The 21,020-nt window shown below is 48.9% G+C and overlaps 1 protein-coding gene across 1 annotated transcript in view; it reads left to right on the top strand.

Moving 5' to 3' along the window:
* The window catches only part of OTOG (otogelin), a 230,428-nt gene extending 210,207 nt beyond the window's left edge, over positions 1 to 20,221 (top strand). The window contains exons 49-56 of the mRNA XM_069967756.1: positions 1,639 to 1,679; positions 3,658 to 3,733; positions 5,940 to 6,118; positions 7,880 to 7,984; positions 14,144 to 14,263; positions 15,826 to 15,871; positions 18,320 to 18,399; positions 18,471 to 20,221. Coding sequence (XP_069823857.1) covers positions 1,639 to 1,679; positions 3,658 to 3,733; positions 5,940 to 6,118; positions 7,880 to 7,984; positions 14,144 to 14,263; positions 15,826 to 15,871; positions 18,320 to 18,399; positions 18,471 to 18,671 — 848 coding nt within the window. The 3' untranslated portion in view covers positions 18,672 to 20,221. The remainder of the gene's footprint in view (positions 1 to 1,638; positions 1,680 to 3,657; positions 3,734 to 5,939; positions 6,119 to 7,879; positions 7,985 to 14,143; positions 14,264 to 15,825; positions 15,872 to 18,319; positions 18,400 to 18,470) is intronic.
* Positions 20,222 to 21,020: the final 799 nt, after the last annotated feature.

Raw genomic sequence — 21,020 nt, 5'->3', positions numbered from 1 at the left:
ACTATATACAGGAATATAACTACTATAATACTGCTCCTATATACAGGGATATAACTACTATAATACTGCTCCTATATACAGGGATATAACTACTATAATACTGCTCCTATATACAGGAATATACTACTATACTACTGCTCCTATATACAGGAATATACTACTATAATACTGCTCCTATATACAGGAATATACTACTATACTACTGCTCCTATATACAGGAATATACTACTATAATACTGCTCCTATATACAGGAATATACTACTATAATACTGCTCCTATATACAGGAATATACTACTATACTACTGCTCCTATATACAGGAATATACTACTATAATACTGCTCCTATATACAGGAATATACTACTATAATACTGCTCCTATATACAGGAATATACTACTATAATACTGTTCCTATATACAGGGATATAACTACTATAATACTGCTCCTATATACAGAAATATACTACTATAATACTGCTCCTATATACAGGAATATTACTACTATAATACTGCTCCTATATCCAGGAATATAACTACTATAATACTGCTCCCTATATACAGGAATATAACTACTATAATACTGCCCATATATACAGGAATATAACTACTATAATACTGCCCCCTATATACAGGAATATAACTACTATAATACTGCCCCCTATATACAGGGATATAACTACTATAATACTGCTCCTATATACAGGGATATAACTACTATAATACTGCTCCTATATACAGGAATATAACTACTATAATGCTGCTCCTATATACAGGAATATACTACTATAATACTGCTCCTATATACAGGAATATAACTACTATAATACCGCTCCTATATACAGGGATATACTACTATAATACTGCTCCTATATACAGGAATATAACTACTATAATACTGCTCCCTATATACAGGGATATAACTACTATAATACTGCTCCTATATACAGGGATATAACTACTATAATACTGCTCCTATATACAGGGATATAACTACTATAATACTGCTCCTATATACAGGGATATACTACTATAATACTGCTCCTATATACAGGAATATACTACTATAATACTGCTCCCTATATACAGGAATATAACTACTATAATACTGCTCCTATATACAGGAATATAACTACTATAATACTGCCTCCTATATACAGGAATATAACTACTATAATACTGCTCCCTATATACAGGGATATACTACTATAATACTGCTCCTATATACAGGAATATACTACTATAATACTGCTCCTATATACAGGGATATAACTACTATAATACTGCCTCCTATATACAGGAATATAACTACTATAATACTGCCCCCTATATACAGGAATATACTACTATAATACTGCTCCTATATACAGGAATATACTACTATAATACTGCTCCTATATACAGGGATATACTACTATAATACTGCTCCTATATACAGGGATATACTACTATAATACTGCCTCCTATATACAGGAATATAACTACTATAATACTGCTCCTATATACAGGGATATACTACTATAATACTGCCCCCTATATACAGGAATATAACTACTATAATACTGCTCCTATATACAGGAATATACTACTATAATACTGCCCCCTGTGGCTATAACTAGTGCTGTATTTTTTTTCTGCAGAATGTTCCTGTGACAAGATCAATAAGCCGAAATGTGATGTGGTGAGTGCAGTTCTTGTGTGTGGTGATTGTTATAATTTTGGTAGTGATGGTAGTTTTGGTTATCATGATAATTTTGGTAGTAGCTTTGTTGATGGTTGTTTTAGTAGTGGTGATGGTAGTTCTGGCAATGGTGGTGGTAGTTTCGGTAGTGATGGTGGTAGTTTTGGTGATCGTGTTAGTAGTTTTGGTAGTGATGGTAATTTTGGTCATAGCTATGGTGATGGTTGTTTTGGTGATGTTGGTAGTTTTGGTAGTAGCTTTGGTAATGGTGATGGTGGTAGTTTCGGTAGTAATGGTGGTAGCTTTGGTAATGGTGATGGTTGTTTTGGTGATGGTGGTAGTTTTGGTAGTAGCTTTGGTGATGGTGGTAGTTTCGGTAGTAATGGTGGTTGTTTTGGTAGTAGCTTTGGTAATGGTGATGGTGGTAGTTTTCGGTAGTAATGGTGGTAGTTTTGGTAGTAGCTTTGGTAATGGTGATGGTTGTTTTGGTGATGGTGGTAGTTTTGGTAGTAATGGTGGTAGTTTTCGGTAGTCATGGTGGTAGTTTTGGTAGTAGCTTTGGTAATGGTGATGGTTGTTTTGGTGATGGTGGTAGTTTCGGTAGTAATGGTGGTTGTTTTGGTAGTAGCTTTGGTAATGGTGATGGTGGTAGTTTCGGTAGTAATGGTGGTAGTTTTGGTAGTAGCTTTGGTAATGGTGATGGTTGTTTTGGTGATGGTGGTAGTTTTGGTAGTAATGGTGGTAGTTTTCGGTAGTCATGGTGGTAGTTTTGGTAGTAGCTTTGGTAATGGTGATGGTTGTTTTGGTGATGGTGGTAGTTTCGGTAGTAATGGTGGTTGTTTTGGTAGTAGCTTTGGTAATGGTGATGGTGGTAGTTTCGGTAGTAATGGTGGTAGTTTTGGTAGTAGCTTTGGTAATGGTGATGGTTGTTTTGGTGATGGTGGTAGTTTTGGTAGTAATGGTGGTAGTTTTCGGTAGTCATGGTGGTAGTTTTGGTAGTAGCTTTGGTAATGGTGATGGTTGTTTTGGTGATGGTGGTAGTTTCGGTAGTAATGGTGGTTGTTTTGGTAGTAGCTTTGGTAATGGTGATGGTGGTAGTTTCGGTAGTAATGGTGGTAGTTTTGGTAGTAGCTTTGGTAATGGTGATGGTTGTTTTGGTGATGGTGGTAGTTTCGGGAGTGATGGTGGTAGTTTTGGTAGTAGCTTTGGTAATGGTGATGGTGGTAGTTTCGGTAGTAATGGTCGTAGTTTTAGTAGTAGCTTTGGTAATGGTGATGGTTGTTTTGGTGATGGTGGTAGTTTCGGTAGTAATGGTCGTAATTTTAGTAGTAGCTTTGGTAATGGTGATGGTTGTTTTGGTGATGGTGGTAGTTTCGGGAGTGATGGTGGTAGTTTTGGTAGTAGCTTTGGTAATGGTGATGGTGGTAGTTTCGGTAGTAATGGTCGTAGTTTTAGTAGTAGCTTTGGTAATGGTAATGGTTGTTTTGGTGATGGTGGTAGTTTCGGTAGTAATGGTCGTAATTTTAGTAGTAGCTTTGGTAATGGTGATGGTTGTTTTGGTGATGGTGGTAGTTTCGGGAGTGATGGTGGTAGTTTTGGTAGTAGCTTTGGTAATGGTGATGGTGGTAGTTTCGGTAGTAATGGTCGTAGTTTTAGTAGTAGCTTTGGTAATGGTGATGGTTGTTTTGGTGATGGTGGTAGTTTCGGTAGTAATGGTCGTAATTTTAGTAGTAGCTTTGGTAATGGTGATGGTTGTTTTGGTGATGGTGGTAGTTTCGGGAGTGATGGTGGTAGTTTTGGTAGTAGCTTTGGTAATGGTGATGGTGGTAGTTTCGGTAGTAATGGTCGTAGTTTTAGTAGTAGCTTTGGTAATGGTGATGGTTGTTTTGGTGATGGTGGTAGTTTTGGTAGTGGTGGTGGAAAGGGAGGAGCAATGGTATTTTTCTGGCAGATGTCACTTCTTTTTTTTCTATTCCAGGGAGAGAAGTTGGAGCGTGATGCAGAATTATTGACCGCTGCCGGAAACCCCTGTAACTGTACAATCTATAGATGTGGTAAGTGATGGGGAGGTCAGTGAGAGGTCTTCCTTAGATCCTAGCCGCCATGTGGTGCATGTCTGTGTACACAGGTGCGTCACCTCCTCAGAGCGGGTATACTTGGTGCAGTTATTAGGCTGCATCAGCGAGAAGGTGGAGATGGCGGCATCAGCACTCACCACCACAGGACAAACAACCTGAAGGCAGAACTAGTGGTCAGTGCCTAATATCAGGGTTCCATTCATCCTGCCAGAAACTACTGCCAGATGGTGCTGACACACAGAGAGGCAGCACTCACCCATAGTCAGCCTGAAAACGCTCCTTACCTGCACAGCTTGTAGATGGTAAACTGAAATAAAAGAGAGGACTGGTGAGTGCCGCACTGGGCTCCCAGTCATCCATGTGCCCTGTTTCCACCATGCAATGTGAGTGCCGCACTGGGCTCCCAGTCATCCATGTGCCCTGTTTCCACCATGCAATGTGAGTGCCGCACTGGGCTCCCAGTCATCCATGTGCCCTGTTTCCACCATGCAATGTGAGTGCCGCACTGGGCTCCCAGTCATCCATGTGCCCCGTTTCCGCCATCTCTAGCTGAATGTATCCACCAAAATTTACCATCAATAATTACAATATGTCAAAGAAATCTCAACATTTCATGGCTATAACATTGCCTGAGCCATCCTGTAAATGAGCTGTACATTGAGCCTATAACTGGTCCCAAGCCAACAAGCTGCAAACTATTACACGGTGCAAGCTATCCTGTAAACAATCTGTAAACTGAACCTATATCATGGCCCAAGCCACCCTATCAACAAGATGTAAAGTGAGCCTTCATCATTACTCAGGCCATCTTGTAAACTGAGTCAATACACGTCCTGAGACACCCTGTAAACAAACTGTAAACTATTATGCTTCCTAACACGGCCTGAGCCATCCTGTAAGTGAACGGTAAACTTAGTCTATAACGTCTCTAGTCATCCTGGTAACAGGCTATAAACTAAGCCTATTACATGATCCAAGACACCTTGTAAATGAGCTATAAACTGAAGCTATTACACTGCCTTGTGCCGAGGTGTTAACAGAGCCTATTACACGGCCTGAGCCATCCTGTAAAGAAGATGTGAACTGAGCCTATTACATGACCTGAACCATCCTTTAAATGTACTGTAAACAAGCTCTAAACTAGCATCCACAATGAAACAGGTGTGTTTATTCACAACAGGGTACACAGAAGAATGCAACGTTTCGGCCTACTGGCCATTGTATGCTTGACAAAGGCCAGTAAGCCGAAACGTTGCAATTTTTTGTGTACCCTGATGTGTGAATAAATACACCTGTTTCATCGTGGATGCTGTTGGCATCCCTTTCTTCTGAAGTTTAACTGGTACTGAGCCATCCTGTAAACAAGCTGTAAACTGAGCCTATAACACTACCTGAGTCATCCTGTAAATGAGCTGTACATTGAGCCTATAACTGGTCCTGAGCCATCCTGTAAACAAGCTGCAAAATAACCCTATTACACAGTGCAAGCTATCATGTAAACAATCTGTAAACTGGACCAATATTATGTCCCAAGGCACCCTGTCAACAAGATGTAAACTGAGCCTCTTTCACTACTCAGGTCATCCTGTAAACTGAGCCTATAACACGTCCTAAGCAACCCTGTAAACAAACTGTAAACTGTGCCTATTACATGTCCTAACACGACCTGAGAAATCTTGTAAATTAACTGTAAACAGAGTCTATAATGTCCTGAGCCCTCCTGGGCTGTAAACAGAGCCTATTACACGATCTAAGCCACCTTATGAGCTGTAAACTGAGCCTCTTACACTGCCTATTACATGGCCTGAGCCATCCTGCAAAAGAGCTGTAAACTGAGCCTTGTCTTGAACTTGTCTTGAGCAATCCTGTAAATTGAGCCTGTTACACAGCCTGAGCCTGTAAACAAGCTATAAACAAAGCCTTTTACACTGCCTGAGCCCATCCTGTAAATGAGCTGCAATTTAAGCCTATAACTGGTACTAAACCATCCTGCAAATGATCTATAAAGTTATCTTGACCAAAGGATGTAAACGGAGCCCATTACACGTTCCAAGAAATCCTGTAAACATTGTAAACAGTCTGTTACATGGTCACCCTGTAAACTAGCTGTAAACTTTCTATAACAAAACCTGTGACATCCTGGAAATGAGCTGTAAGCTGTAAACAGATCTCTCTCTTGCAGTAAAGGACACCGTGTGCGTCAGTAAAGATCATGGCGTCCTTCGCCCGGGGCAGACTGTGGTCCAGCACACGTCTGAGGGGATGTGTTACTCCACCCACTGTACGGCAGCCATCGACCCCATCACTAAGTATCACATGATCAATGTCTCCTCCCTGAACTGTGCTGCCATTTGTGAAGTGGTGAGTACAGCAGTGTGTACGGGGTATAGATTGTATATAGAGGAGCATATGGTGTATAGGCGATATATAGAGGAGCATATGGCATATAGACTGTATATAGAGGGGAGTATGGTGTATAGACTGTATATAGAGGAGAGTATGGTGTATAGACTGTATATAAAGGAGCGTATGGTGTATAGACTGTATATAGAGGAGAGTTTGGTGTAGCAGGCCTGAGGAGGAGAGGTTTGGCCTCTCTGCCAGGTCAGCTGGTACGGTAGCTAAGTGGGTCTAGGGTCACTTGGGCACTTGTTACGGTAGCCTGGATTGGTGTAGAACCCACCCTGGACAGTTTGGCATCGCAGCCGCACATCAAGAAAGATTAACCTAAGTGTACAGGTGTTTATGGGTGCGGGCGCACAAGTAGAGGGGGTGCCTGAGGGTGCCTTGTCCAATGTAGAAGTGTACTCAGCCTGGGACAGTTGTAGGTGTGTAGAAGAGATATATAGAGAACACTCGTACTCACGTATAGACTCTGAATCTGACCGCCCTCTCCCCCCTTGTTGAGGGCTACCTGTCCTGTCAGGGTAGTACGAGCCCCAGACCTAGTTATCTGGGCTAAGCAGACTCCCGAGACTTCCCAGTCGTCCGGCACTGCACAGTGGAATCCCTAGACTTTCCGTAGTTTTGTTCCACTGGGGTCAGTTCCTGCGACTGCTGAGGTAGCTGCCCTGCACGTTTAGAGAGGTTCCTGGCGTGGACAAGGTGATCCCTGTGCAGCCTCTCTTCCCTTGGTACTTCCTTAGCACTGCATTGTGGTTGTGTTACTCATAAGGAACATCTGTAGCTTGCTGGGTTGTGTCCCTGTCAGAGGTCCTGGCTTGGCTTCAGCAGGGACCTGTTTGTGTTGCACCCACTCACACTGAATACAGACTACTAACTCCTCCCACCAGGGACTAAGTCATTCCTCCAGGGATCCGTCTAACCCTGCCTGTGATTGGTGGTGGGCTGTGTGTGTAGAGAGAAAGAGAGCAGACAATAGGGTGAAGAAAGGAGGGAAAGCTCATTCACAACAGAGCAAGTTTGTCAGCTCACCCCCATAATGCTGGTCATCAGCGTCCCAGGAAGGAGCACGTGGAGAATACTCGGGCCCGATCCCGGCAAAGTAATATAGAAAAAATAGAAATGGATCCCACAGCTCCAATAAAATGTAGAAAATTTATTGAAACATAAATAAAAAATAAGTGATAAAAATTGCGCCGGCGCGTTTCGGGTATAACCCTTAATCATGGCCAAGGAGGGAAAGCACCTGCACCTGTCAGTGGTTCAAGAACATGTGACTCACAATTGTTAACCCTTAGTCTTAACCCTTAGTGAACAACAGACACTCTAGTGACACCTAGTGGGAAAAACACTAACTGATGTGGATACCTGATCCCACTTGTGTGAACCTGAGGGAGTTACCTTACTCAGGTGCAATAAAGGTTCAGGGGCCCGAACCAGGTCACTACATATATACTGTATATAGATTGGAATATGGTGTATAGAGGAGAGTATGGTGTATAGACTGTATATAGATTGGAATATGGTGTATAGAGGAGAGTATGGTGTATAGACTGTATATAGAGGAGAGTATGGTGTATAGACTGTATATAGAGGAGTGTATGGTGTATAGACTGTGTATACATTGTAGTGTGGACAGCTATGCAGTTGTATATAACACAGCTTATTGGATATAGTGGGGAGGTGGCGGATCGGTGAAGATTCTCTCGTCTTTTCCAGAATCAGCTGTATGAGCCGCCATCAGATGTGACACAGTGCTGCGGACGCTGCCGGAACGTGTCCTGTGTCCAGACCACACTGAATGGTACAATCCTCACTCACAGGGTGAGTATAGTATGGACCATACCAATCACATGTGGGTAGGGGGATCACAGCCCTGCTAGAAATAAAGGAGGATTACCCGGTGATGTGGCACTTGTTAGGGGGGTTGTGGGCTGTTCTCAGGGCGCACTGGTTAGTACCGAGGATCATGTTTTAATGCCATAAGTGAAACATACAGGATTAGGCCGGGGACTGAGCGGCAGCAACCTTTATTAGTACATACAGTATGTCCCTTAGCTGACCTGGTGACCCTCTGGTGAAATGTCTGATCTGGTTGTGACTTTCTGAGATCATTGTGAAATCCTGGTGCACTTCCACCTCTGAGGTCACTTTCTGGTGCACTTCCACCTCTGAGGTCACTTCCTGGTGCACTTCTCCCTCTGAGGTCACTCCCTGGTCCTGTCACACTTCTCCCTCTGAGGTCACTCCCTGGTGCACTTCTCCCTCTGAGGTCACTCCCTGGTCCTGGCGCACTTCTCCCTCTGAGGTTACTCCCTGGTCCTGGTACACTTCTCCCTCTGAGGTCACTTCCTGGTCCTGTCACACTTCTCCCTCTGAGGTTACTCCCTGGTCCTGGTACACTTCTCCCTCTGAGGTCACTCCCTGGTCCTGGTGCACTTCTCCCTCTGAGGTCACTCCCTGGTCCTGTCACACTTCTCCCTCTGAGGTCACTCCCTGGTCCTGGCGCACTTCTCCCTCTGAGGTCACTCCCTGGTCCTGTCACACTTCTCCCTCTGAGGTTACTCCCTGGTCCTGGTACACTTCTCCCTCTGAGGTCACTCCCTGGTCCTGTCACACTTCTCCCTCTGAGGTCACTCCCTGGTCCTGGCGCACTTCTCCCTCTGAGGTCACTCCCTGGTCCTGTCACACTTCTCCCTCTGAGGTCACTTCCTGGTCCTGTCACACTTCTCCCTCTGAGGTCACTCCCTGGTCCTGTCACACTTCTCCCTCTGAGGTCACTCCCTGGTCCTGGCGCACTTCTCCCTCTGAGGTCACTCCCTGGTCCTGTCACACTTCTCCCTCTGAGGTCACTCCCTGGTCCTGTCACACTTCTCCCTCTGAGGTCACTCCCTGGTCCTGTCACACTTCTCCCTCTGAGGTCACTCCCTGGTCCTGGCACACTTCTCCCTCTAAGGTCACTCCCTGTCACACTTCTCCCTCTGAGGTCACTCCCTGGTCCTGGTGCACTTCTCCCTCTGAGGTCACTTCCTGGTACACTTCCACCTCTGAGGTCACTTCCTGGTGCACTTCCACCTCTGAGGTCACTTCCTGGTGCACTTCCACCTCTGAGGTCACTTCCTGGTGTACTTCCACCTCTGAGGTCACTCCCTGGTCCTGTCACACTTCTCCCTCTGAGGTCACTCCCTGGTCCTGGCGCACTTCTCCCTCTGAGGTCACTCCCTGGTCCTGTCACACTTCTCCCTCTGAGGTCACTCCCTGGTCCTGTCACACTTCTCCCTCTGAGGTCACTCCCTGGTCCTGTCACACTTCTCCCTCTGAGGTCACTCCCTGGTCCTGGCACACTTCTCCCTCTAAGGTCACTCCCTGTCACACTTCTCCCTCTGAGGTCACTTCCTGGTCCTGGCACACTTCTCCCTCTGAGGTCACTCCCTGGTCCTGGTGCACTTCTCCCTCTGAGGTCACTTCCTGGTACACTTCCACCTCTGAGGTCACTTCCTGGTGCACTTCCACCTCTGAGGTCACTTCCTGGTGCACTTCCACCTCTGAGGTCACTTCCTGGTGTACTTCCACCTCTGAGGTCACTCCCTGGTCCTGTCACACTTCTCCCTCTGAGGTCACTCCCTGGTCCTGTCGCACTTCTCCCTCTGAGGTCACTCCCTGGTCCTGGTGCACTTCTCCCTCTGAGGTCACTCCCTGGTCCTGTCACACTTCTCCCTCTGAGGTCACTCCCTGGTCCTGTCACACTTCTCCCTCTGAGGTCACTCCCTGGTCCTGGCACACTTCTCCCTCTGAGGTCACTCCCTGGTCCTGGTGCACTTCTCCCTCTGAGGTCACTTCCTGGTACACTTCCACCTCTGAGGTCACTTCCTGGTGCACTTCCACCTCTGAGGTCCCTTCCTGGTGCACTTCCACCTCTGAGGTCACTTCCTGGTGTACTTCCACCTCTGAGGTCACTCCCTGGTCCTGTCACACTTCTCCCTCTGAGGTCACTCCCTGGTCCTGGCGCACTTCTCCCTCTGAGGTCACTCCCTGGTCCTGTCACACTTCTCCCTCTGAGGTCACTCCCTGGTCCTGTCACACTTCTCCCTCTGAGGTCACTCCCTGGTCCTGTCACACTTCTCCCTCTGAGGTCACTCCCTGGTCCTGGCACACTTCTCCCTCTAAGGTCACTCCCTGTCACACTTCTCCCTCTGAGGTCACTTCCTGGTCCTGGCACACTTCTCCCTCTGAGGTCACTCCCTGGTCCTGGTGCACTTCTCCCTCTGAGGTCACTTCCTGGTACACTTCCACCTCTGAGGTCACTTCCTGGTGCACTTCCACCTCTGAGGTCACTTCCTGGTGCACTTCCACCTCTGAGGTCACTTCCTGGTGTACTTCCACCTCTGAGGTCACTCCCTGGTCCTGTCACACTTCTCCCTCTGAGGTCACTCCCTGGTCCTGTCGCACTTCTCCCTCTGAGGTCACTCCCTGGTCCTGGTGCACTTCTCCCTCTGAGGTCACTCCCTGGTCCTGTCACACTTCTCCCTCTGAGGTCACTCCCTGGTCCTGTCACACTTCTCCCTCTGAGGTCACTCCCTGGTCCTGGCACACTTCTCCCTCTGAGGTCACTCCCTGGTCCTGGTGCACTTCTCCCTCTGAGGTCACTTCCTGGTACACTTCCACCTCTGAGGTCACTTCCTGGTGCACTTCCACCTCTGAGGTCACTTCCTGGTGCACTTCCACCTCTGAGGTCACTTCCTGGTGTACTTCCACCTCTGAGGTCACTCCCTGGTCCTGTCACACTTCTCCCTCTGAGGTCACTCCCTGGTCCTGTCACACTTCTCCCTCTGAGGTCACTCCCTGGTCCTGGTGCACTTCTCCCTCTGAGGTCACTCCCTGGTCCTGGTGCACTTCTCCCTCTGAGGTCACTCCCTGGCACACTTCTCCCTCTAAGGTCACTCCCTGGCGCACTTCTCCCTCTGAGGTCACTCCCTGGTCCTGTCCCACTTCTCCCTCTGAGGTCACTCCCTGGTCCTGTCACACTTCTCCCTCTGAGGTCACTCCCTGGTCCTGGTACACTTCTCCCTCTGAGGTCACTCCCTGGTCCTGGTGCACTTCTCCCTCTGAGGTCACTCCCTGGTCCTGGTGCACTTCTCCCTCTGAGGTCACTCCCTGGCACACTTCTCCCTCTAAGGTCACTCCCTGGCGCACTTCTCCCTCTGAGGTCACTCCCTGGTCCTGTCCCACTTCTCCCTCTGAGGTCACTCCCTGGTCCTGTCACACTTCTCCCTCTGAGGTCACTCCCTGGTCCTGGTACACTTCTCCCTCTGAGGTCACTCCCTGGTCCTGGTGCACTTCTCCCTCTGAGGTCACTCCCTGGTCCTGTCACACTTCTCCCTCTAAGGTCACTCCCTGGTCCTGTCACACTTCTCCCTCTGAGGTCACTCCCTGGTCCTGGTACACTTCTCCCTCTGAGGTCACTCCCTGGTCCTGGTACACTTCTCCCTCTGAGGTCACTCCCTGGTCCTGGTGCACTTCTCCCTCTGAGGTCACTCCCTGGTCCTGTCACACTTCTCCCTCTGAGGTCACTCCCTGGTCCTGGTGCACTTCTCCCTCTGAGGTCACTCCCTGGTCCTGGCACACTTCTCCCTCTGAGGTCACTTCCTGGTGCAACTCTCCCTCTGAGGTCACTCCCTGGTCCTGGTGCACTTCTCCCTCTGAGGTCACTCCCTGGTCCTGGTGCACTTCTCCCTCTGAGGTCACTCCCTGGTGCACTTCTCCCTCTGAGGTCACTCTCTGGTTCTGTGACACTTCTCCCTCTGGGGTCACTCCCTGGTGCACTTCTCCCTCTGAGGTCACCCCCTTGTTCAGGCGCACTTCCACCCATGATGTGACTGTCTGGCTGTGATGCATTTCCTCTTATGAGGTGACTCCCTAGTTCTGGTGCACTCCTCCTCTGAGGTCACTCTCCAATCCTGGTGCACTCCTCCTCTGAGGTCACTCTCCAATCCTGGTGCACTCCTCCTCTGAGGTCACTTTTCTTTTCATGTCCTCTGTTTTGGTCTTCTCCTGAACCTGGTGCACTTCCCCTGTGAGAAAATATATGGACACGTCATGTAACAATGCCCCTGTGGGTAAATATATAGACACATCTTGTGACGTCTGTCCTATGGGTACATATATATATATATATATATATATATATATATATATATATATATATATATATATATATATATATATATATATGTCTTGTGACGTCGGTTCTGTGGGTACATATATAGACATGTCTTGTGACATCGACCACATGAGAAAATATCTTGACACATCCCATGAAGTCAGCCCTGTGAATAGATATATCTCGTGATGTTGGCCCCATGAGTAGATATATGGACACATATGTCTGTCTCCTCTGTTGTCCTCTCTCTTGGGATCCATCTCCTCTGTGGTCCTCTCTCTTGGGATCCATCTCCTCTGTGGTCCTCTCTCTTGAGAACCATCTCCTCTGTGGTCCTCCCTCTTGGGGTCTGTCTCTTCTGTGGTCCTCTCCCTTGGGATTCATCTCCTCTGTGGTCCTCCCTCTTGGGGTCTGTCTCTTCTGTGGTCCTCTCTCTTGGGATTCATCTCCTCTGTGGTCCTCTCTCTTGGGGTCTGACACCAAGACAGAGAGGAATAAAGAGGAGACAAACCCTCAAGAGAGAGGACCACAGAGGAGACAGACACCAAGACAGGGGTTTGTCTCCTCTTTAGTCCTCTCTGTCTTGGTGTCTGTCTCCTCTGTGGTCCTCTCTCAGAGGGGACTAAAGAGGAGACAAACCCCTAAGAGAGAGGACCACAGAGGAGATGGATCCCAAGAGGGAGGACCACAGAAGAGACTGATCACAGAGGAGACAGACCCCAAGAGGGAAGATCACAGAGGATACAGACCCCAAGAGAGAGAACCAAAGAAGAGACAGACCCCAAGAGATAGGACTAAAGAGGAGACAAACCCCTCCCTCTCTTGGGGTCTGTATCCTCTGTGGTCCTCCCTCTTGGGATCCATTTCCTCTGTGGTCCTCTCTCTTGATGTCTGTCTCTTTTGTGGTCCTCTCTCTTGGGATCCATCTCCTCTGTGGTCCTCTCTCTTGGGATCCAACTCCTCTGTGGTCCTCTCTCTTGGGATCCATCTCCTCTGTGGTCCTCTCTCTTGATGTCTGTCTCTTTTGTGGTCCTCTCTCTTGGGATCCATCTCCTCTGTGGTCCTCTCTCTTGATGTCTTGTCTCTTTTGTGGTCCTCTCTCTTGGGATCCATCTCCTCTGTGGTCCTCTCTCTTGATGTCTTGTCTCTTTTGTGGTCCTCTCTCTTGGGATCCATCTCCTCTGTGGTCCTCTCTCTTGATATCCATCTCCTCTGTGGTCCTCTCTCTTGGGATCCATCTCCTCTGTGGTCCTCTCTCTTGATGCCTGTCTCTTTTGTGGTCCTCTCATTTGGGATCCATCTCCTTTGTGGTCCGCTCTCTTGGGATCCATCTCCTCTGTGGTCCTCTCTCTTGATGTCTGTCTCTTTTGTGGTCCTCTCTCTTGGGATCCATCTCCTCTGTGGTCCTCTCTCTTGGGATCCATCTCCTCTGTGGTCCTCTCTCTTGATGTCTGTCTCTTCTGTGGTCCTCTCTCTTGGGATCCATCTCCTCTGTGGTCCTCTCTCTTGGGATCCATCTCCTCTGTGGTCCTCTCTCTTGGGATCCATCTCCTCTGTGGTCCTCTCTCTTGGGACCCATCTCCTCTGGGGTCCTCTCTCTTGATGTCTGTCTCTTCTGTGGTCCTCTCTCTTGGTCTTTTCTCTTGATGCAGTGACCTCTATAATCTGGCCATCTTTCTCTGGGTCTTGTAGATGGCAGCCCCAGGACTGACCACTCTCCTGTATTACTTGGTTACTGGATCCTGGGCAGCCTATTGCTCTTCTGTCTTGTTGACTCTCGTCTTGACATTTTGTGCATCATGTGTTTTTCACTTTTTATATAGCCCGGTTCTACCTGGATTTCTAAGTGTGTCAGATATGACTGCACAAACACCCCCGTAGGACCAGTGTTAGTCACTTCTGCCGTCAGCTGCCCCCCATTTAATGAGACTGAGTGTATCAAGGTCAGTGTTTGCTCCTTAATCCGCTGCTTGTTCTATTGTAGATCTAGTGGGCGCCTTCTGTTATGCTGGTGGCGGGGCTGGAGATTTGGCAGGGGAGGCGTCTGGGTGTTTGGGGGGGGGGGGGGGGGGGGGGGAGGGGGGGTTCTGGTATATTCTTCTCATCCATCAGGGCAGAGCTGGTCCAGGTACGGCATCCTCACTACATTCATATCCTGTGCCGCATCAGGGGTCCACACCATTGTATTAATAGATGTCCGCCAGCTGCCAGCTCTCCCCTGACCGCACAGCTGCAGCAGAGTAGATCATGTTCTTCTGCACTGGTTCCTCCCACCCCCAGTGTTACATTAAGTGGAAACCATCATAAGTAATGTGAACCGTAGAACATGGGCCTCAGATGCGTACATCGATTCTTCATGCTCGCTCATTACGTGGTTTCATGTAAACCCATATTGAGTCACAGTGTGGCGGGTGGGCTGCTGCCCCCCCCCCCCCTTCCCTCTATCCGCACAGTAATAGAGACGGCTCATCCACTATTAGAGGGCCCCAGAGAGTTCATTAGGACCTGGTTGACATTGATGATTGTTTCCTTTTAATGGCATGGAGCACTTGGACCCTGGTCAGTAAATGGCTACTCCATCCCAGACTTAATCCTCCGGTGGAATAGGGCTCTATCTCTCGCATAATCGTTAACGATTAACAATCTCAAACGACTGCTATTGCAAAAGACCTTAAAACGTTCACTTATTTCCATGGAACGATAATCGTATTTGCAATCGTTTTTTCTTCGCTATTTCTTCGCTATTGCGTTTGCGTCTACTGCGAATGACTGAACGATGTCTTATTCAATGCGAACGATTTGTGAACGTTTTGCGAACGAGCAACAATAAAAATAGGTCCAGGTCTTAAGGCCCTATTCCACGGAACGAATGTCGTTCGTATTCGGCCGATATCGGCCGCTACGAACGATAATCATCCCGTGGAATAGAGTGCAACGATCAGCCAACATCGTTCATGTCGGCTGATCGTTGCAGACGCTTGTTTTTCAACATGTTGAAAAACAAGCGACTGATACAGCAACGATCTGCAGCCGGCGCTCCGTTGAATTGGAACATCGGCAGCAGATGCTGCTGTATCCTATGGGCTGCCCGGACAATCAGCGATCACCCGGGCAGCCCCCCCGCAGCTCCCCGCCGCCCCTCCCGCACTCACCCGCTCGCTGCTGCCGCACTGAATAGCGGCGGCAGCGAGCGGGGAACGAGGAGCAAACGAGCGCTGAGAGCGCTCGCTTGCTCCTCTTAACGACCGGTGGAATAGGGGCATAATAAAGCGATTAACGTTTTCTCATTCGGTCGTTTATCGTTAAATCGTTCAAATCGAAACGATATTCGTTCGTTTGAAATGCGGTCCGGTGAAGTCCGGTGGAATAGGGCCCTTAGAGCCGACATCGGCCAAGGGACCACTGGGGCTTCAGTTCTGTCACTCCCAGTGTAGCCTGCGGATTTAGATGGGCTCTCTCCTCCCTCAGTCACTTCACCTTTTCTAATCCGCTTCTTCTCTTCCAGATGGGTGGATATGTGGTGTCATTCTTAGACGGATGCTGTAAAACGTGTAAGTAAAGGCTGTAGTCTGAGCAGGTCTGGTCAGGCATCTTCTTCAGGCCCTCAGCCATCCTTGCTGTCTATATGTAGAGTGGTCAATGTTCTAGATCCATCTGGAGAGCACAGGTATGGAGCATGCGTGGTGTCCAGATACAGTCCATACTCTGTACATAGAGTGGTTCTAGATCCATCTGGAGAGCACAGGTATGGAGCATGCGTGGTGTCCAGGTACAGTCCATAGTCTGTACATAGAGTGGTTATAGATCCATCTGGAGAGCACAGGTATGGAGCATGTGTGGTGTCCAGATACAGTCCATAGTCTGTACATAGAGGGGTTCTAGATCCATCTGGAGAGCACAGGTATGGAGCATGCGTGGTGTCCAGGTACAGTCCATAGTCTGTACATAGAGGGGTTCTAGATCCATCTGGAGAGCACAGGTATGGAGCATGTGTGGTGTCCAGGTACAGTCCATAGTCTGTACATAGAGTGGTTCTAGATCCATCTGGAGAGCACAGGTATGGAGCATGTGTGGTGTCCAGGTACAGTCCATAGTCTGTACATAGAGTGGTTCTAGATCCATCTGGAGAGCACAGGTATGGAGCATGTGTGGTGTCCAGATACAGTCCATAGTCTGTACATAGAGGGGTTCTAGATCCATCTGGAGAGCACAGGTATGGAGCATGCGTGGTGTCCAGGTACAGTCCATAGTCTGTACATAGAGGGGTTCTAGATCCATCTGGAGAGCACAGGTATGGAGCATGTGTGGTGTCCAGGTACAGTCCATAGTCTGTACATAGAGTGGTTCTAGATCCATCTGGAGAGCACAGGTATGGAGCATGTGTGGTGTCCAGGTACAGTCCATAGTCTGTACATAGAGTGGTTCTAGATCCATCTGGAGAGCACAGGTATGGAACATGCGTGGTGTCCAGATACAGTCCATAGTCTGTACATAGAGTGGTTCTAGATCCATCTGGAGAGCACAGGTATGGAGCATGCGTGGTGTCCAGATACAGTCCATAGTCTGTACATAGAGGGGTTCTAGATCCATCTGGAGAGCACAGGTATGGAGCATGCGTGGTGTCCAGATACAGTCCATAGTCTGTACATAGAGGGGTTATAGATCCATCTGGAGAGCACAGGTATGGAGCATGCGTGGTGTCCAGATACAGTCCATAGTCTGTACATAGAGGGGTTCTAGATCCATCTGGAGAGCACAGGTATGGAGCATGTGTGGTGTCCAGGTACAGTCCATAGTCTGTACATAGAGGGGTTATAGATCCATCTGGAGAGCACAGGTATGGAGCATGCGTGGTGTCCAGATACAGTCCATAGTCTGTACATAGAGGGGTTCTAGATCCATCTGGAGAGCACAGGTATGGAGCATGTGTGGTGTCCAGGTACAGTCCATAGTCTGTACATAGAGGGGTTCTAGATCCATCTGGAGAGCACAGGTATGGAGCATGCGTGGTGTCCAGATACAGTCCATAGTCTGTACATAGAGGGGTTCTAGATCCATCTGGAGAGCACAGGTATGGAGCATGCGTGGTGTCCAGGTACAGTCCATAGTCTGTACATAGAGTGGTTCTAGATCCATCTGGAGAGCACAGGTATGGAGCATGCGTGGTGTCCAGGTACAGTCCATAGTCTGTACATAGAGTGGTTCTAGATCCATCTGGAGAGCACAGGTATGGAGCATGCGTGGTGTCCAGATACAGTCCATAGTCTGTACATAGAGGGGTTCTAGATCCATCTGGAGAGCACAGGTATGGAGCATGCGTGGTGTCCAGATACAGTCCATAGTCTGTACATAGAGGGGTTATAGATCCATCTGGAGAGCACAGGTATGGAGCATGTGTGGTGTCCAGGTACAGTCCATACTCTGTACATAGAGTGGTTCTAGATCCATCTGGAGAGCACAGGTATGAGCATGTGTGGTGTCCAGGTACAGTCCATAGTCTGTACATAGAGGGGTTCTAGATCCATCTGGAGAGCACAGGTATGGAGCATGCGTGGTGTCCAGATACAGTCCATAGTCTGTACATAGAGGGGTTCTAGATCCATCTGGAGAGCACAGGTATGGAGCATGCGTGGTGTCCAGGTACAGTCCATAATCTGTACATAGAGTGGTTCTAGATCCATCTGGAGAGCACAGGTATGGAGCATGCGTGGTGTCCAGATACAGTCCATAGTCTGTACATAGAGGGGTTCTAGATCCATCTGGAGAGCACAGGTATGAGCATGTGTGGTGTCCAGATACAGTCCATAATCTGTACATAGAGGGGTTCTAGATCCATCTGGAGAGCACAGGTATGAGCATGTGTGGTGTCCAGATACAGTCCATAATCTGTACATAGAGTGGTTCTAGATCCATCCATTAGAGGGGTAGCACAGAGGAATAAGATGGTGAAGACCAATCAAAATAGCCCCGGAAGACTATTTTACTCTTCTGTTTTCCAGGCAAAGAAGATGGAAAATTCTGTAAGAGAGTCACTGTACGGATGACAATCCGGAAGAACGACTGCAGAAGTAACACTCCGGTAAGGGATCTTCTGAACCAAGGGACCACCCGACAGATTTCTGTATTTACCCATCCTCCCTACCCCTGCAGGTGAACATCGTGTCCTGTGACGGGAAGTGTCCATCCGCCAGCATCTACAACTACAACATCAACACGTACGCCCGCTTCTGTAAGTGCTGCCGCGAGCTGGGGCTGCAGAGGAGAGTCGTCCAGTTATACTGCAGTGGAAACTCAACCTGGGTGAACTACTCCATCCAGGAGCCCACGGACTGTTCCTGCCAGTGGTCCTGAGCACCCACAAGATGGGGGCTTGGCGCATCTGTATAAAGTTATAGTCTACTCCCGTCCTCGGCCAAGGAAAAGTGCCAAAAAGACATTTCTCTCAGCCATGGAAGGTCCGGTCTGTCTTATTAGGTTGTCAGAAATGCAAGAACTTCATAGCAGTGTCCTTGTGCAGGAGCGGACCTCAGAGCAGCGCTCAGTTACTGATACCAGATGGGGAACATAGGATCACGTGTAACATCATCTCATACCATCAGCTCTGAGGTCACCTACTCCCTGGCCCGCTCATACTACCCCCAATCACATTACCCCTGCCCTCACCAGTGCTGTGCATCCTCCATACTGACCCCCGATCACACTACCCCTGCCCTCACCAGTGCTGTGCATCCTCCATACTGACCCCCGATCACACTACCCCTGCCCTCACCAGTGCTGTGCATCCTCCATACTGACCCCCGATCACACTACCCCTGCCCTCACCAGTGCTGTGCATCCTCCATACTGACCCCCGATCACACTACCCCTGCCCTCACCAGTGCTGTGCATCCTCCATACTGACCCCCGATCACACTACCCCTGCCCTCACCAGTGCTGTGCATCCTCCATACTGACCCCCGATCACACTACCCCTGCCCTCACCAGTGCTGTGCATCCTCCATACTGACCCCCGATCACACTACCCCTGCCCTCACCAGTGCTGTGCATCCTCCATACGGACCCCCGATCACACTACCCCTGCCCTCACCAGTGCTGTGCATCCTCCATACTGACCCCCGATCACACTACCCCTGCCCTCACCAGTGCTCTGCATCCTCCATACTGACCCCCGATCACACTACCCCTGCCCTCACCAGTGCTGTGCATCCTCCATACTGACCCCCGATCACACTACCCCTGCCCTCACCAGTGCTGTGCATCCTCCATACTGACCCCCGATCACACTACCCCTGCCCTCACCAGTGCTGTGCATCCTCCATACGGACCCCCGATCACACTACCCCTGCCCTCACCAGTGCTGTGCATCCTCCATACTGACCCCCGATCACACTACCCCTGCCCTCACCAGTGCTGTGCATCCTCCATACTGGCCCCCGATCACACTACCCCTGCCCTCACCAGTGCTGTGCATCCTCCATACTGACCCCCGATCACACTACCCCTGCCCTCACCAGTGCTGTGCATCCTCCATACTGACCCCCAATCACACTACCCCTGCCCTCACCAGTGCTGTGCATCCTCCATACTGACCCCCGATCAGACTACTTCTGCCACCTGGTCTAAACGCTACAGGAAGCTGGCATTGCTGACATGAATACCATCTTATTCCTCACGTATAACATCCGTCAGGCAGGAGATGCAAGAGGACTCCATCACTGAGAGCCGGGGACAGGTAAAGGGATGGTCTGCCCAGGGCTGGTCGCGAGCCACTTCTCAGCTTATGGAGGCCGTCAGTGGGGCTGGTGCCGCACTCTCACCTTGTCTGATAAACTTACTTGAAGAGATGACAGTCAGAAGATGACGTTGCTTCCACATCACAATGAACAATGCTGACAATAAAATGAGAGAACCTGAAGCTATGGAGTCGTCTCCTATATGTTCTCCCCATAGGGGAGGAGGGGGGGTTGCTTCTGGGTTATATGGTACACCATCAAGTTTAATGTACAGTATGTTAGAAAATGTGCTATGGCGACCCCGACTACTACTGTACACCTTACACCCCAGGTACACCCTGACTACAGCTACTGTACACCTTACACCCCAAGTACACCCCAACTACAGCTACTCTACACCTTACACCCCAGGTACACCCTGACTACAGCTACTCTACACCTTACACCCCAAGTACACCCCAACTACAGCTACTCTACACCTTACACCCCAGGTACACCCTGACTACAGCTACTCTACACCTTACACCCCAGGTACACCCTGACTACAGCTACTCTACACCTTACACCCCAAGTACACCCTGACTACAGCTACTCTACACCTTACACCCCAAGTACACCCCAACTACAGCTACTCTACACCTTACACCCCAAGTACACCCCAACTACAGCTACTCTACACCTTACACCCCAAGTACACCCTGACTACAGCTACTCTACACCTTACACCCCAAGTACACCCCAACTACAGCTACTCTACACCTTACACCCCAGGTACACCCTGACTACAGCTACTCTACACCTTACACCCCAAGTACACCCTGACTACAGCTAGTGTACATCTAACATCCCAGCAACACCAACTACAGCTACTGTACACCTTACACCCCAAGTACACCCTGACTACAGGTACTCTACACCTTACATCCCAGGTACACCCTGACTACAGCTACTGTACACCTTACACCCC

The sequence above is a fragment of the Dendropsophus ebraccatus genome, chromosome 4 (genome assembly GCF_027789765.1).
Source record: "Dendropsophus ebraccatus isolate aDenEbr1 chromosome 4, aDenEbr1.pat, whole genome shotgun sequence".
NCBI classification, from domain to species: Eukaryota; Metazoa; Chordata; class Amphibia; order Anura; family Hylidae; genus Dendropsophus; species Dendropsophus ebraccatus.
The sequence above is the reverse complement of the archived record's forward strand: the minus strand, read 5'-3'. Positions and strand labels throughout refer to the sequence as shown.